Genomic DNA, 15,277 nt, shown 5'->3' with positions numbered 1-15,277 from the left:
TTTTTTTTTTGAGTTTCACTTTGTCACCCTAGGTAGAGTGTTGTGCCATGACATCATAGTTTACTGCAACCTCAAACTTCTGGGCTCCAGCAATTCACTTGCCTCAGCCTCCTGAGTAGCTGGGACTATAGGCGCCTGCCACAATGCCAGGCTATTTTTCAGGCGAAATCTTGCTCTTGTTAAGGCTGGTCTTGAACTTGTAAGCTCGAGCAATCCACCTGCCTTGACCTCCCAGAGTGCTAGGATTACCGGAGCGAGGCACTGTCTCCAGCTTTAATATATTATTTTCTTCCTTTCAAAAGCATTATTGTTGTTGAAAATCCAACAGGAACCAAAAAAAAAAAAAAAGCCTATAATTTCATCACTCAGAGATAGCCATTGTTAATATATAAATATTTTATATATATAAACCTAAACTTCTGTACAAATACAATGCCATAATACTTTTATTTTTGAGATAGAGTCTCACTTTGTCCCCCTCGGTGGAGGGCCATGGCATCTTAGCTCACAGCAATCTTAAACTCTTGGGTTTAAGTGATTCTCTTATCTCAGCCTCTGAAGTAGGTGGGACTACAGCTGCCAGTCACAACACCAGGCCATTTTTAGAGACGGGGTCTCACTCTGGCTCAGGCTAGTCTTGAACTCGTGAGCTCAGGCATCCACCCTCCTCTGCCTCCCCTAGAGTGCTAGGATTATAGGCATGAGCCACCATGCCCAGCCCACAATACCGTTTTTATGATCAGTTAAAGTTGACAATGTATTATGTCTGATGAATATTTTGTTAAATATTTGTTAACTATTTTATAACCTTTTTTTTTTTTTTTGAGAGAGAGACAGGGTCTTTCCTGCCCAGGCTAGAGTGCAGTGGTGTCATCATAGCTTCTGTAATCATATTTTTAATGGTTGCTTTGTATCATAATTTGTTCACACATTATTTATTTATTTGAGACAGATTCTTATTAAGTCACCTTCAGTAGAGCGCCATGGTATAACAGCTCACAGCAACCTCAAACTCTTGGGCTTAAGTGATCCTCTTGCCTCAGCCTCTGAAATAGCTGGGACTAGAGGCATGTATCACCATGCCCAGCTAATTTTCCTATTTTTAGTAGAGACATGATTTAGTTCTTGATCAGGCTGGTCTCGAACTCCTGAGCTCAAGCAATACTCCCATTATTTCTTTTATTTATTTAATGGATTGCCTATTTCAGATTGCTTATTTTCATTGATGTAGTTTTTCTAATTATTTGTTAGAATTCTGTCTGTATATATGTGGTACATAACTGAAATGTCACAAGGAATTTTTTCTACTTTTGTCTTTATTTTTTAATATTATTATCATTATTATTCTGAGACAGAGGCTCATTTTGTTGCCCTCAGTAGAATGCTGTGGCATCATAGTTCACAGCAAACTCTTGGCCTTGAGCAATCTTCTTTTTTTTTTTTAAATTTTTTATTTTATTTTATTTTATTTATTTGTTTTTGCAGTTTTTGGCCAGGGCCAGGTTTGAACCCACCACCTCCAGTATATGGGGCCAGCGCCGTACTCCTTTGAGCCACAGGTGCCACCCGCCTTGAGCAATCTTCTTGCCTCAGCCTCCCAAGTAGCTGGGTACATTGAACTGATGAACACATCCATTACCTCACTTACTTATTTGTTATACTCTTTTCTTATTAGTTTTGAAATGTACCACTGCATTATGCACATTAGGTGAGGACCCCCCAAACATACTCCCTAAATGTAGGTTCTTATTAAGGAGTAGTATTTCTTGAACATGTATGTGTTGGTGTTGTTTTCATCTTTTTAATATAGTGGAAACTCCAACTCCTTATGTGATTCTCCTGCCTCAGCCTCCTTAGTAGCTGGGACTATAGGCATGTGCCACCAGGTCAAGATAATTAAAATTTTTTTTTTTTTTTTTGTGGAGATAGGGGTATAACTCTGTTGCCCAGGCTGGTCTTAATCTCCTAGTCTCAACTGATCCTTTTCCCTTATCATCCCAAAGTACTGGGATTACTGACCTGAGCTATTATACCCAGTATTCACTTAGTAATATGCATTTAAGTTTGACAGTTCATTTCTGCCTAATATTGCTGCCTAATATTCTGTTGTCTGGCTATATCACAGTTTCTTCATCCATTCACCTACTGAAGGGCATCTTGGTTGCTTCCAAGTTTTGGTAGTTATGAATAGAGCTGCAATAATCATTCATGTGAGAGTTTTTATATGGACATAACCATTCAAGTCTTTTGTTAAATACCAAATAGTGCTATTGCTGGATTGTATGTTAAGAATGTTTAGCTTTATAAGAAATTGCAAAACTGTCTTTCAAAGTGTACCATTTTGCATTTCCATCTTCAGTGAGTGAGAATTCCTGTTGCTCTGCATTCTTGCTAGAACTTGATGTCCATGTTTTGGATTTTGACACTTTTATCTTTTTCATTTTTTTCCCCTGTACTTTTTCCTCCTCTCTATAAGCATATTTCTTTTCCATTTATTTTTATCTGATATTTTACAGTTTGTAACTTTGTACTTAACTACCTGAAAAATCTTTCTTTTTGTCTGGGCATGGTGGCTTACACCTGTAATCCTAACACTCCAGGAAGCTGAGGTGGGAGGACCCCTTGACTTCAGGAGTTTTAGACCAGCCTGAGCAAGAGTAAGACCCCATCTCTACTAAAAAGAGAAAAACTCACCGGGATGTCGTGATGGACACCTATTGTCCCTGCTACTGGGGAGGTCTAGGCAGGAGGATTACTTGAGCCCAAGAGTTCTACTTTGCTGTGAACTAGGCTGAGGTCATGGCACTCTAGCCATGGTGACAAAGAGAGACTGTGTCTCATAAAAAAAACAACTTTCTGGCTTGGCACCCATGGCACAGTGGTTACGGTGCCAGCCACATACACCGAGGCTGGCAGGTTCAAACCCAGCCCGGGCCAGTTGAGCAACAATGACAACTGCAACAACCAAAAAAAAAATAGCCGGGTGTAGTGGTGGGTGCCTATAATCCCAGCTACTTGGGAGGCTGAGGCAAGAGAATCTCTTAAGACCAAGAGTTTGAAGTTGCTGTGAGCTGTGACAGCATGGCACTCTACTGAGGGTGACATAGTGAGATTGTCTCAAAACCAAACCAAAACAAAACTTTCTTTTCTTTTTTGGGACAGGTACATCAGGAGCGTCTCTATCAAGAATATAATTTTAGCAAGGCCGAGGGGCATCTGAAACAGATGGAGAAGATATATACTCAGCAAATACAGAGTAAGGATGTAGAATTGACATCTATGAAAGGGGAAGTCACCTCCATGAAGAAAGTGCTAGAAGAATACAAGAAAAAGTTCAGTGACATCTCTGAGAAACTTATGGAACGCAATCGCCAGTATCAAAAGCTCCAAGGCCTCTATGATAGTCTTAGGCTACGAAATCTAACTATTGCTAACCAAGAAGGCACAGTTGAACCATCCATGATCGCACAGTCTGGTGTTTTTGGCTTCCCATTAGGTGAGAATGGACATGTGATATTTAATGTTTGTGTGTTTGTTTGTTCATTTTATTTATTTATTTATTTTTGAGACAGAGTCTTACTATGTTGCCCTTGGTAGAGTGCCGGGGTGTCACAGCTCAGAGCAACCTCATACTCTTGGGCTCAAGTGATTCTCTTGCCTCAGCCTCCTAGTAGCTGGGACTATAGGTGCCTGCCACAACGGCCAGCTATTTTTTATTGTTGCTGCAGTTGTCATTGTTACTTAGTAGGCCCCAGCCAGGCTCAAACTTGCCACCCTGGGTATATGTGGCCGGCACCCTAACCACTGTGCTACAGGTGCCAAACCTATTTATTTTTTGATGGAGTTTGATTTTGTTCCCCAGGCTACAGTGCTTTGGTGTCAGCCTAGCTCACAGCAACTTCACACTCTTGTGTTCAAGCAATCCTCTTGCCTCAGTCTCCTGAGTAGCTAGGACTATAAGTAAGTGTCATCATTCTTGGCTAATTTTTTTCTTTTTTTATTAATTTTAATTTTTTTTTTTTTTTTTTTTGTTGAGACAGAATCTTACTTTGTCACCTTTTTGGTAAAGTGCTGTGCATCATAGCTCACAGCAACCTCAAACTCTTGGTCTCAAGCGATTCTCCTACCTCAGCCTCCCAAGTGGCTGGGACTAAAGGCTCCCACCACATTGCCCGGCTATTTTTAGAGACCGGGTCTTGCTCTTGCGCAGGCTGGTCTCAAGCCCATGAGTTCAGGCAGTCCACCCACTTCAGTCTCCCAGAGTGCAAGGATTATAGGCATGAGCCACCGTGCCCCGGCCTGACTAATTTTTTTCTATTTTCAAGTAGATATGGGAGTATCTTTCTTGTGCAGGCTGGTCTGGAACTCCTGAGCTCTAGCAATCTACTCAGCTTGGCCTCCCACGGTGCTGGGATTACAGGCGTGACCCAGCATGCCTCCCTTAATTTCTTGATTTTTCTTTGTAGAGACAGGGTCTTGTTCTTCCTTTGGGTAGTATCAAATTTCTGACATCAAGTGATCCTTCCATTTTGGCCTCCCAGAGTGCTAGGATTACGGGTGTGAGCTACCATGCTTGGCCAAAATATTATTTTAAAAAATCTGAAACATAGCTGAGTGTTGTGGCGGGCACCTGTAGTCTTAGCTACTTGGGAGGCTGAGGCAAGAGAATTGCTTAACCCCAAGAGTTTGAGGTTGCTGTGAGCTGTGACACCACTGCACTCTACCTAGGGTAACATAGTGAGACACTATCTCAAAAAAAAAAAAAATCTGAAACAAAAGGTTGTGTGTATATATATACACACACACCTCTGAAGTAGATTAAGTAGATAACAAATAAAATGATATTACAAATTCTAGCTCTACTAAAAACATTTCATGTGTCACATTATTTTTGGTGATGAGATGATGCTGTTATTGCAAATTGCATCATAGAAAAAGGTATAATATACTGTGGTCAGATGAGGGACATTATAGTCCTTTTCCTTATTCACTATTAGGTTGATATTTAACCATCTCATAGGTGTTGAGTTCTGCTAAAATATTTATAGAATGCCTTTTGTCTGTTTGTTTCTAAAGATCTACAAGGAAATAATTGCCTAAGTTTTTTCTTTTTTCTTTTCCTCCCTAGGGAACAACTCTAAACTTTCTTTGGATGATACACCAGTTCGAAACTGGGGTGGTGGAGATGGAGATTTTCAGTTCAGACCATTTTTTGTGGGTTCTCCCACAGCACCTGAACCCAGCAATAGCTTTTTTAGTTTTGCCTCGCCAAGTCGTGGATTACAGCAGGAGCAAGTCTCTAGCAGGGCCTTCAAAGTAAAAAGAGTTTAGCTCACTTTACGGAATGTTTCTCTGCTCACTTTCAGTAATTTCATTTAGTAAAATATTATAGATAAGAATAATCAACTTTTATGCTTTTAAGTCTTTGAAATTGTCTTCATATTATCAACTACAAGAAACTCAGAAGAGTGATTTTAGTATCTGTTTTCTTTGTTTCTGTTACCTAAAGCATGAACATTTTATTACTCTTAATTTCATCACCAACTCTTACATTTTCATGGCTAGTGAAAATGTCGTGATGTTATTGTTATTTTGTAGATCATTATTTCTGTCTGGGCTATTTCTGATTGAGTTCTGTGTTATGCATATACACAAAGGCACCTATGTTATATGTCTAATGTCACTTTGGATTCTGGCATATATACTCATGTGTATATGTACATGTGTTAATTTACACTGATATTTTGCTGTATTTGCTGGTATATCTCTGAAAATTTTGCATTTGGAAAATGGTGAGTGCTTTGACTTGTTATTTGGGTGTGTGTCTGTATTTGTATATCAACATGTTTGGAGGTGTGCTCATGTCTATAAATGAGAATACAATTTGATGCTTATATGTTTATTCCCATTTGTATTTAAAAATAAATCACATTGGTAAAGTTATTTTGTAAAGATGATTTTTTTGCATTTATAATTGGCCCTTCATATCCTTGGCTTCTATATCAGTGGAATCAACCACCCACAATTTGAAAATATACAGAGAAAAAATAGCCATACAACAATAAACAACAAAAACCCTAATAAAACCCCCAATACAATATAACACTTATTTGCATGACATTTACAGTGTATTAGGTATTTTAAGTAATCTTGAAGTGATTTAAATTATACAGGGAATGTGAGTAGGTTATTTGTAAACACCATGCCATTTGGTGAAAGAGACTTGAGCATTCAAGAATTTTTGTATCCAGGGCTGGGCTCAGTGGTTCACACCTGTAATCCTAGCACTCTGGGAGGCTGAGGCAGGTGGATTTCCTGAGCTCAGGAGTTTGAGACCAACTTGAGCATGAGCTGAGACCTCATCTCTAGAAAAAGTAAGATATTGTAGTATGCGTCTGTAGTACCAACTACTTGGAGCCTGAGGCCACAGGATTACTTGAGCCTAAGAGTTTGAGATTGCTGTGAACTATGATGCCACAGCACTCTACCAAGAGCAACAAAGTGAGACTGTCTCAATTAAAAAATTTTTTTCGTATCTGTAGGGGTTTCTAGAACGTATCTCCTGCAGATGCCATCTGGTAACTGCATTTTAAAATAAATCTATTTTTTTTAACCTTTTTTGCCAACTGTTACCTTGGGTTTTACTTATTTAGATACACTTCTGTAGAAAATTCGCCAATATGTTATTGATCGCAAGAGATTATATTAAAATGTATAAGATTTATTGTTTTTCTTCATTAAATAGTATTTCTGATTGGTATTGCAGAAAGTAAAGTGTTTAATTACTTAATTATTTAAAGCATTAGAGTCTAGGAAAATTTGAATCACATTCTCAGTAACTTTATATCCTGTTAAGAGGTAAGACTTGAAAGCATATTGGCTGGGGAGGAAGAACATCTGAGTACTGGTTGTGTTATTTTCCTATATATTGATTGTGCAAGTTGGAAATTAAAATTTATGGGCTTTCAACGTCTAGTGGACATTGAATTAAGTTATCCTTACAGCCTTTTGTAACTCTTAAATTTTATGATCTATTCTTACTGGTTTGGGATGAATTATAATGGAATTTCCCTAAATACCAAGTTCCTTTTTTTTTTTTTTAGCTAATAAAAGTCATACTGAAATCATTTGAGAATTTTTCTTTTTTTTTGAGACAGTCTCACTTTGGCACCTTGGAGAGTGCATTACAACTCCAAGCAACCTCGAACTCTTAGGCCCAAGTGATTGTCTTGTCTCAGTCTCCCAAATAGCTGGGACTATAGGTGTCTGTTACAACTCCCAGCTAATTTTTTCTTTTAGAGACAAAGTCTTACTTTGCTGCCCTTGGTAGAGTGCCATGGTGTCACAGCTCACAGCAACCTCCAGTTCTTGGGCTTAGGTGATTCTCTTGCCTCAGCCTCCCAAGTAGCGAGGACTATAGGTGCCCACCACAATGCCTGGCTATTTTTTGTTTGCAGTGTGGCTGGGGCCGGGTTCGAACCCACCACCCTTGGTATATGGGGCCAGTCCCCTACTCACTGAGCCACAGGTGCTGCCCCCCCAGCTAATATTTTATTTTTATTTTTTATTTTTTTTTTGAGACGGAGCCTCAAGCTATCCTCCTGGGTAGAGTGCCATGGCATCACGCTCACAGCAACCTCCAACTCCTGGGCTCAAGCGAGTCTCCTGCCTCAGCCTCCCAAGTAGCTGGGACTACAGGCACCCGCCACAACGCCTGGCCATTTTTTGGTTGCAGCCATCGTTGTTTGGCGGGCCCGGGCTGGGGATTTGAACCCGCCACCTTAGGTGTATGTGGCTGGCGCCTTAGCCGCTTGAGCCACAGGCGCCGAGCCAATATTTTTTTTTTAGAGATGGGGGGTCTCTCTCTAGCTCAGGCTGGTCTCAAACTCCTGAACTTAGGCAATCCACCCGCTTTGGCCTTCCAGAGTGCTGGGATTACAGGCATGAGCCACTGTGCCCCGCAATTTTTTCTTTTTTTGAGACAAAGTTTCATTCTGTTAACCACAACAGTGAGTACCATGGCCTCAGCCTAGTTTACAGCAACCTCAAAGTCCTGGGCCCAGGCAATCCTCCTGCTTTAGTCTCCTGAGTAGCTGAAACTACTCAATCTGGCCTCCAACTCCTGAGCTCAAGCAATCCTCTTGCCTCAGCCTCCCAGAGTGCTAGGATTACAGGCATGAGGCACCATGACCGGCCAAAGGTAAAACATCTTGAGTTAAAAGTTTTAAGGGCAAGAGCAGTGGCTCAGGCTTGTAATCCCAGCACTTTGGGAAGCTGAGGCGGGAGGACTGCTCAATACTGGGGATCAGCTTGGTAATAGTGAGACCTTATCTCTACCAAAAACAAGAAAAATAAGATGGAGTAATTGATGGTGTGTGCCTGCTACTTGGAAGGCTGAGGCTCACTTTAGCCCAGAAGTTGGAAGCTGAGGTAAGCTCTGATCATACCAGAGCTCTAACCTAGATAACACAGAATGGGCCCCCATCTCCACAAAGGAAAAAAATACTAAAAAATAGCTTTCTTTAGTGGCAGAATCATAGCCAGTGAGGTTCATCTGAGGTGTGATTTTTGCTAATGAAAGCTTTTCCCAATATCTTGAGGTGACGACTTGGAACAGTCAGCACCGGCAACTTTTTTTTTTCTTGTCTAGTAGCACTGGCAACTTCTGACAGTCTGTACGGAGAGACTGAATTAAAAAATATACATATTTAAAAAGTTTTAAAACATCCTCTCTTGTTTCATAGCTAATGACACAGATTTTATACACTACATGTTGGAAAATGGTTCAAGGCAGTGATTTTACATACATTTATGATTTCTGCCTTGAACGTTTTACTATATTAGGTTCAGAGCCAGATGGAAGTACAAGTAAGCTATAAATAAAACTAAAGAAGTAAAGAGACAGTCTGTCAGGAATATTACATGGTATTTTAAAGAAAATTATTTGAGACTCGGTACCTGTAGCTCAGCAGGTAGGGCTAGGGCAGCATACACCCAGGCAGGTGGGTTTGAACCCAGTCGGGGCCTGCCAAACAACAATAACTACAACAAAAAAATAGCTGGCAATTTTGGCAGGCGCCTGTAGTCCCAGCTACGTGGGGGGCTGAGGCAAAGAATCACTTAAGCTCAAGAGTTTGAGGTTGCTGTGAGCTATGACGCTACAGCACTCTACCTAGGGCGACATAGTGAGACTCTGTCTCAAACAAAAAAAATTATTTGAGTTTAATACATTGATAATGATACAAATTCAAAGGAAAGGAAAACCAGAGAGAAAAGTCTCCTCCCTTTTATCTCTGACCCCTAGCCAGGCCCACTGTTTGGAAGCAAGGGTTTATTGTTGTCAGTGTCTCCTGTCTCCAGGGATAGTCTATAAAGAAGCAAACATTTTTTTGTTTAAGAATTGTGTTTATTGCCAGGTGCGGTGGCTCATGCCTGTAATCCCAACACTTGGGAGGCCTAATCAGGTGGATTGCCTGAACTCAAGAGTTTGAGACCAGTCTGAGCCAGAGCAAGACCTCTGTCTCTTAAAAATAGCTGTGGGTTGGGCAGTGCCTGTGGCTCAAAAGAGTAATGTGCTGGCCCCATATGCCGGAGGTGGCAGGTTCAAACCCAGCCCCAGTCAAAAACTGAAAAAAAAAAAAAAAATAGTCGCAGGTTGTGGCAGGTGCCTGTAGTCCGAGCTACTCTGGAGGCTGAGGCAAGAGAATCGCTTGAGCCCAAGAGTTTGAGGTTGAATGAGCTATGAGAACATGGCACTCTACCGAAGGTCGACAAACTGAGACTCTGTCTTTAAAAAAAAAAATAAATAAAATAAAAAATAATTGTGTTTATTTCTGAATAAATAATGCATGTATATGGCAAAAACTTCAAAAAGGTACACAGTAAAAAGAATTTTCTTGGCTCACCTGCAACTTCCAGTTTTGTTTCCCTCTCTAGAGATAGTCATTGTTTATTTCTCTTATATGTTCTGGAAACAGTCTATGCTGTACAGCATGACGGCTTTTATAACATCATCTGCAGTATACTACATTTAATAGGTTGGTAAATTAAAAATGATAAAATGACTCATATAGAAAATCACTGCAAAATTTGGGAAAAAATTCAGACAACCAAGTTACTATTGTACCATATTCCCTTCAAATTTTCAAACCACACTGTCATGCAGGGTCTTAACCGGTCTTTTTTTAAGGGGTCTTATAGTCGTGGTATTAAATAATTTGGGAGATAGGAAACGAAAATATACCTTTAATTAAGGTGAAAGTATTTTGTTTCCAGGTTCTAGGAAAGAAACAAATTTATGAACTCAAAAGTGTACAGAATCTGCTTTTTGCTATATAGGAAGTGGGTTAGGTTGGTTGGAGAAAAGCCCTTCAGGTGCAGGCAAGCCTCCAGAGCCCTAGAGGTCGCTGTGGCTCCACAATGGGCGTGAGCAGGAGTCTCTGTTACAAAGTTGCGGGCGGAGAAGCCTAGAGTGGCTGGGAAATGATGGCTGATGAAGAGGAAGAAGCGAAGCCGATCTTGCAGAAATTGCAGGTGGGGGCCAGAGATTAAAACCCATATGTGCTTTTGTTAGTTGGAAAGAAGCAGTTTATACAAAGCCTGCGAATTCCTGGGCACGTGTACGGTGCTGCAAGCGCCGGTATGGTTACTATAACAACTCCCGAGGGTGTAGTCACAGCCGGCCAGGGGAGCCCCTCGGGCTAGGGGAGGGTGCAGCCGTGTGCTGGGAACTCCTGATGCTGTCCTGACTGCGCTTTAATTTCAGTCCTCTATGGAAGAGGATTTGTTGCTTTTAACTTTATTCATGTATATTGTTAGAGGAAGTTTTTTTCCCCTCGATTCATCCGTAACAAATAGCATACATATGTGTATGGCACATCTGCGTGAACTGTTATTGCATGTTGTTTTGATTCCTGCAGAGGCCATTTCTTGAACACTTCTTTGAAATTGGCGACAATCACAATAATGGCCTGTACTCAAGTATCTTGGTTACTCCCCTTTGTACGTTACAGTTTTGATTTCTGTGAGCATATGTAATCCCTGTTTGGGGTCCAGACTCCACGTAGTTCACAGGTGACTGTGTTTCTGACTCGTCTTTTGTATTATATTTGGTAGGTAGGTGTTAACCATTGTTTGGCTTTTTACTTTTCTATTAATGACCTAAGATTTTCCTTAAACCTCAGGAACTCAGTTCTTTGTGTTCTGGAATTTAAACATTAGAATCATGACAGGCTTGTAACTTGCTTAAAGGTGTCTAACACATACAAGTTTAAACATCGGTGAGATTTCTATTTCATTGTTTCTAGAGTAGATTAAAATAACACTTTTTAAGAGTGTAGGCTTTACTTCCAACTGACTTGGATTAACTTCATTTTATTCCCTAGTTGTGACTGGTTGAAATTAGAGATTGTCAATCCTGGCTCCATATTAGAAACATGGTTTGGATATATATACCCAAAGATACACACAGACACACACACACACACACACACATGCATATTTGTATATGTAAAGAAAAGAAAATCTGAAAAAATACTCTACAGAGTGGTTATCCTTATGTTTGGGGTAATTATTAGGAATTTTTTTACTTAATTTTTTTGACAGGGTCTTGCTCTGTCATTAGGGCTAGAGCGCAGTGGCATCATCTTAGCTCACTGCAACCTCAATTTCCTAGGTTCAAGTGATCCTCTGGCCTCAGTATCCCAAGTACATGGGACTAGAGGTGCGCACCACCATACCTGGCTAATTTTTTTTTGCAGAGAAAGGGTTTAATACTTGTTCTGGATGGTCTTGAACTCCTGGCCTCAAGCAGTCGTCCTGCCTTGGCCTCCCAAAGTACTAGGATTATAGGTTTGAGGAACTGCACCTGGCCTACTGACGGTTTTTACATGTATCCAATTTGAATTTTAACAAATTATTGATTTTTCTATGAAAAAAAATTACTAAAAATGTTCAGTATAGCGAAAGAAAACCAAACAATTTCTTGTGTATTTGCTTTAACAACTAAAAAAGACAATAAAGGCTGTGTGCAGTAGCTCACGCCTATAATCCTAACACTCTGGGAAGCCAAGATGGGTAGATTGTTTGAGGGCAGGAGTTGGAGACCCTGTCTCTAAAAACTAGCTGGGTGTTAGTCCCAGCTACTCAGGAGGCTGAGGGAAGAGGATCACTTGAGCCCAGGAGTTTGAGGTTGCTGTAGCTATGATACCACAGTACTTGACAGAGGGTGACAAAATGACACTCTGTCTTAGAATGCTCCCCCCCCAAACAAAAAAACAACATAAATAAGACCCTGTCTAAAACTCTTAATTTGAAGCTGTGACAATTGCAGCACAAAAGGTAATTGGTTGTAATTTTCCATGAGAACTGCCTTTCCTGGGATTCATTGTGGTATAAAGCCCTAAGCAGCTTGGCAGAGGATCCTTAGGGTATCGGGGGTATAGTAAGTTCGGGAATGGAATAAGAGTGAAGTAGAGAAGAGGAAAAGGATTAGTGATGTTGCTCTTAATGGAAATGTTGATAAGCTTTGATTTCATTGTTACAGGCATTTTAGGGTAGAAGGAATATATAAAAGGAGATTTCTCAAAGTGTGTTCTACTATTTTCAATACAGTCATCTGGGGTATTTAATACAAATGCAGAATTGTTTTATTCTGCTGAATACTAAAATCAGACTCTCTACAGGCTGGGTCCTGGAAATAGTATAATAAAATCTGAAAAGTACTACTGCAGAGGGTGCTAGTCCATTCTCTTCATTTTGTATAGGATTCTAAATTAGGTATGGCATATATGTATTTGTTAGAACACGAATGGTTGGTGAAATCAATTCAGTCAGAATAGTTAATTAGAGCCTCTTAGGTCTCAGGCCCTGTTAGTACTTACGTGTAGCTCTAAACAAAACAGATGAAAGTCCTTTCCATCATGGCACTTACATTCCAGAGGGGAAGCTAGACAGTAGACAATGAATGGGACACATAATTTCAAATGACAAATACTATGAAGAAAAATACAAATGTGATTTAATAGTGGAGGAGATGAGGATGGGATTACTTTGGTTTGGTAATTGAGGAAAGCCCCTTTGAGAAGTTGATATTTGAGCTGAGATCTAAATGATGATGAGGAACAAGTCATGCAGAAATCTGGGAAGAGAGAGTCCAGGCATAGGGAGAAGACCTCCAGGTGAGCTTAAACTTGATGGGTCTGAGAGACTGCATGAAGGCCAGTGTGGCTTGAGTATTGTAGGAGGGAGAGTGATAAGAATTGAAGTTTGTGGCAGGGTGGGTGGTGGGTCAGATCATACATTCTGCGAGGCCATGGCAAGGAGTGCATTTTATAAGGTCACTCTGACTATGGTGAGAGAATGGGAGGGAGTAGAAGCAAATGAACAGTTAAAAGCTATTGCAATAGTCCAGACAAGTAACAAAGCTGACTTAGTTCAGGATGGTTATAGTGGAATGGAGACAAATGGATGAATTTAGGCCGTGCCATGGAGGTAGTTGGTAAGACTTGATGGGATTGGCTTATATGTCTCTGCTGTCTGTTCAGGAAAGGATAGATACATATTGAGTATCCCTTATCTGAAATGGATAGGACCAGAAGTGTTTCAGATATGGATTTTTTTTTTTGGATTTTGGAATATTTACTGTATATAAATGAGATATCTTGGGGATGGGACCCAAATCTAAACATGAAATTTATTTATGTTGCATATACACCTTATACATATAGGCTAAAGATGACTTATACAGTATTTTCGTAGTTTTGTGCATGAAACAAAGCTGGTTTTTTTTGTTGTTGTTGTTTGTTTTTTGAGACAGAGTCTTACACTGTTCTACTCTGTTCCCAAGGCTGGAGTCCCATGGCATCACCCTAGCTCACAGCAACCTCAGACTTCTGGGTTCAAGAGATCCTCCTGCCTCTGGAATGGCTGGGACTACAGATGCCTGCCTAATTTTTTTAGTTTTAGTGGAGACAGAGTCTGACTCTTGCTCAGGTTGATCTCAAACTCCTGAGCTCTAGCAATGCTCCTGCCTCCACCTACTAGAGTATGAGGTTTACAGGCATGAGCCACTGCTACCAGCTTGCTGAAATGAAAGTTTGTTTTTTTTTTTTGAAACAGAGTCTTATTATGTCACCCTCGGTAGAGTGCTGTGGTGTGGTGTCACAGCTTACAGCAACTTCAAACTCTTGGGTTTAAGTGATTCTCTTGTCTCAGCCTCCCAAGTAGCTGGGACTACAGGTGTTCACCACAACACCCGGCTATTTTTTGGTTGTAGTTGTCGTTGTTTGACAGGCCCAGGCTGGATTTGAACCCACCAGCTCTGGTGTATGTGGCTGTCGCCCTAGCCACTGAGCTACAGGTGCCAAGCCTAAAACAAAGTTTTGACTGTGTTTCTTGACTGTGATCTGTTGCATGAAGTCAGGTGTGGAGTGTTTCCTTTGTGGCATCAAAGGAATGTTTCCTTTGTGGTTGGTATTTAAAAAGCTTCAGATTAGAGCATTTGGATTTTGGATTTTCAGATTAGGGATGCTCAACTTGTAATGGAAGAGCTTTGCCTAATATGATGGGAAGACTCAGAGGCATTTATAAGAGGAGAGGGAATATTTATTTGTAAAAAATGCAAGAGAGCCGGAAGATAACTTGCCAAAAACAAAACAAAACAAAAACTACAAGACATTTAAAGAAACGAAACTCTGCAAAAATACCAAGGTTCCTGAGTTCCAGTTGATCTGCTTCATGTTGGAAAAAAATAACTTTCTAACATGATTTTCATATTCACCAGATAGGAAATCAGCATAGGAAAAATCGGATAATTTCAGATATCAGCATGGGAAAAATCAGGGATAAAATTGTTTTTTGTTAAGAAGTCCATTTTTAAGGGCAAATTTCAAAATGTTATTTTTTGGTGACAAGAACCAGGTAGAATGATCTTTTGGTTTATTTCAAGTTGTGAAGTACAGTAAGACCTCCATAGTTGACCTGCCTCCCTAAGTGGACCTAATTTTCATAGACCGGACATGCACCCCATGTATGTATCAGGACAGGAGGCCTCACTCCTTATGTTGACCACTTCTGTATGTTGATAAGTTTGTTACAGTCCTTTGGGTGGTCAACTTACAGAGGTTCTACTGTATTTCCCTGCTGACTGTGGTATGAGAAATGCTTAGTCATATTAGAAGCCGTATGGGAGCTGGGGGAGAAAGAACTGTCATTATGGTGTGGAGACTGGTAGGGGACAACTTGGGACCATGACAGTGGTCTTTTTTTTTTTTTTTTT

At 40.3% G+C, this 15,277-nt stretch overlaps 1 protein-coding gene and 1 non-coding gene across 2 annotated transcripts in view; both read left to right on the top strand.

Moving 5' to 3' along the window:
* The window catches only part of CCNB1IP1 (cyclin B1 interacting protein 1), a 25,810-nt gene extending 20,479 nt beyond the window's left edge, over positions 1-5,331 (top strand). The window contains exons 5-6 of the mRNA XM_003797299.3: positions 3,163-3,496; positions 5,129-5,331. Of these exons, the coding sequence (XP_003797347.1) occupies positions 3,163-3,496; positions 5,129-5,331 (537 nt within the window). The remainder of the gene's footprint in view (positions 1-3,162; positions 3,497-5,128) is intronic.
* A 3,183-nt stretch (positions 5,332-8,514) lies between these two features.
* LOC111727630 lies at positions 8,515-8,653 on the top strand. The gene has a single exon (XR_002775131.1). It is a non-coding gene; the product is annotated as a U4 spliceosomal RNA (small nuclear RNA).
* Positions 8,654-15,277: the final 6,624 nt, after the last annotated feature.

This window comes from Otolemur garnettii, unplaced genomic scaffold (assembly GCF_000181295.1).
Source record: "Otolemur garnettii isolate 467f Iridium unplaced genomic scaffold, OtoGar3 scaffold00114, whole genome shotgun sequence".
Taxonomy (NCBI): Eukaryota; Metazoa; Chordata; class Mammalia; order Primates; family Galagidae; genus Otolemur; species Otolemur garnettii.
This window is presented reverse-complemented; position numbering and strand designations above follow the sequence as displayed.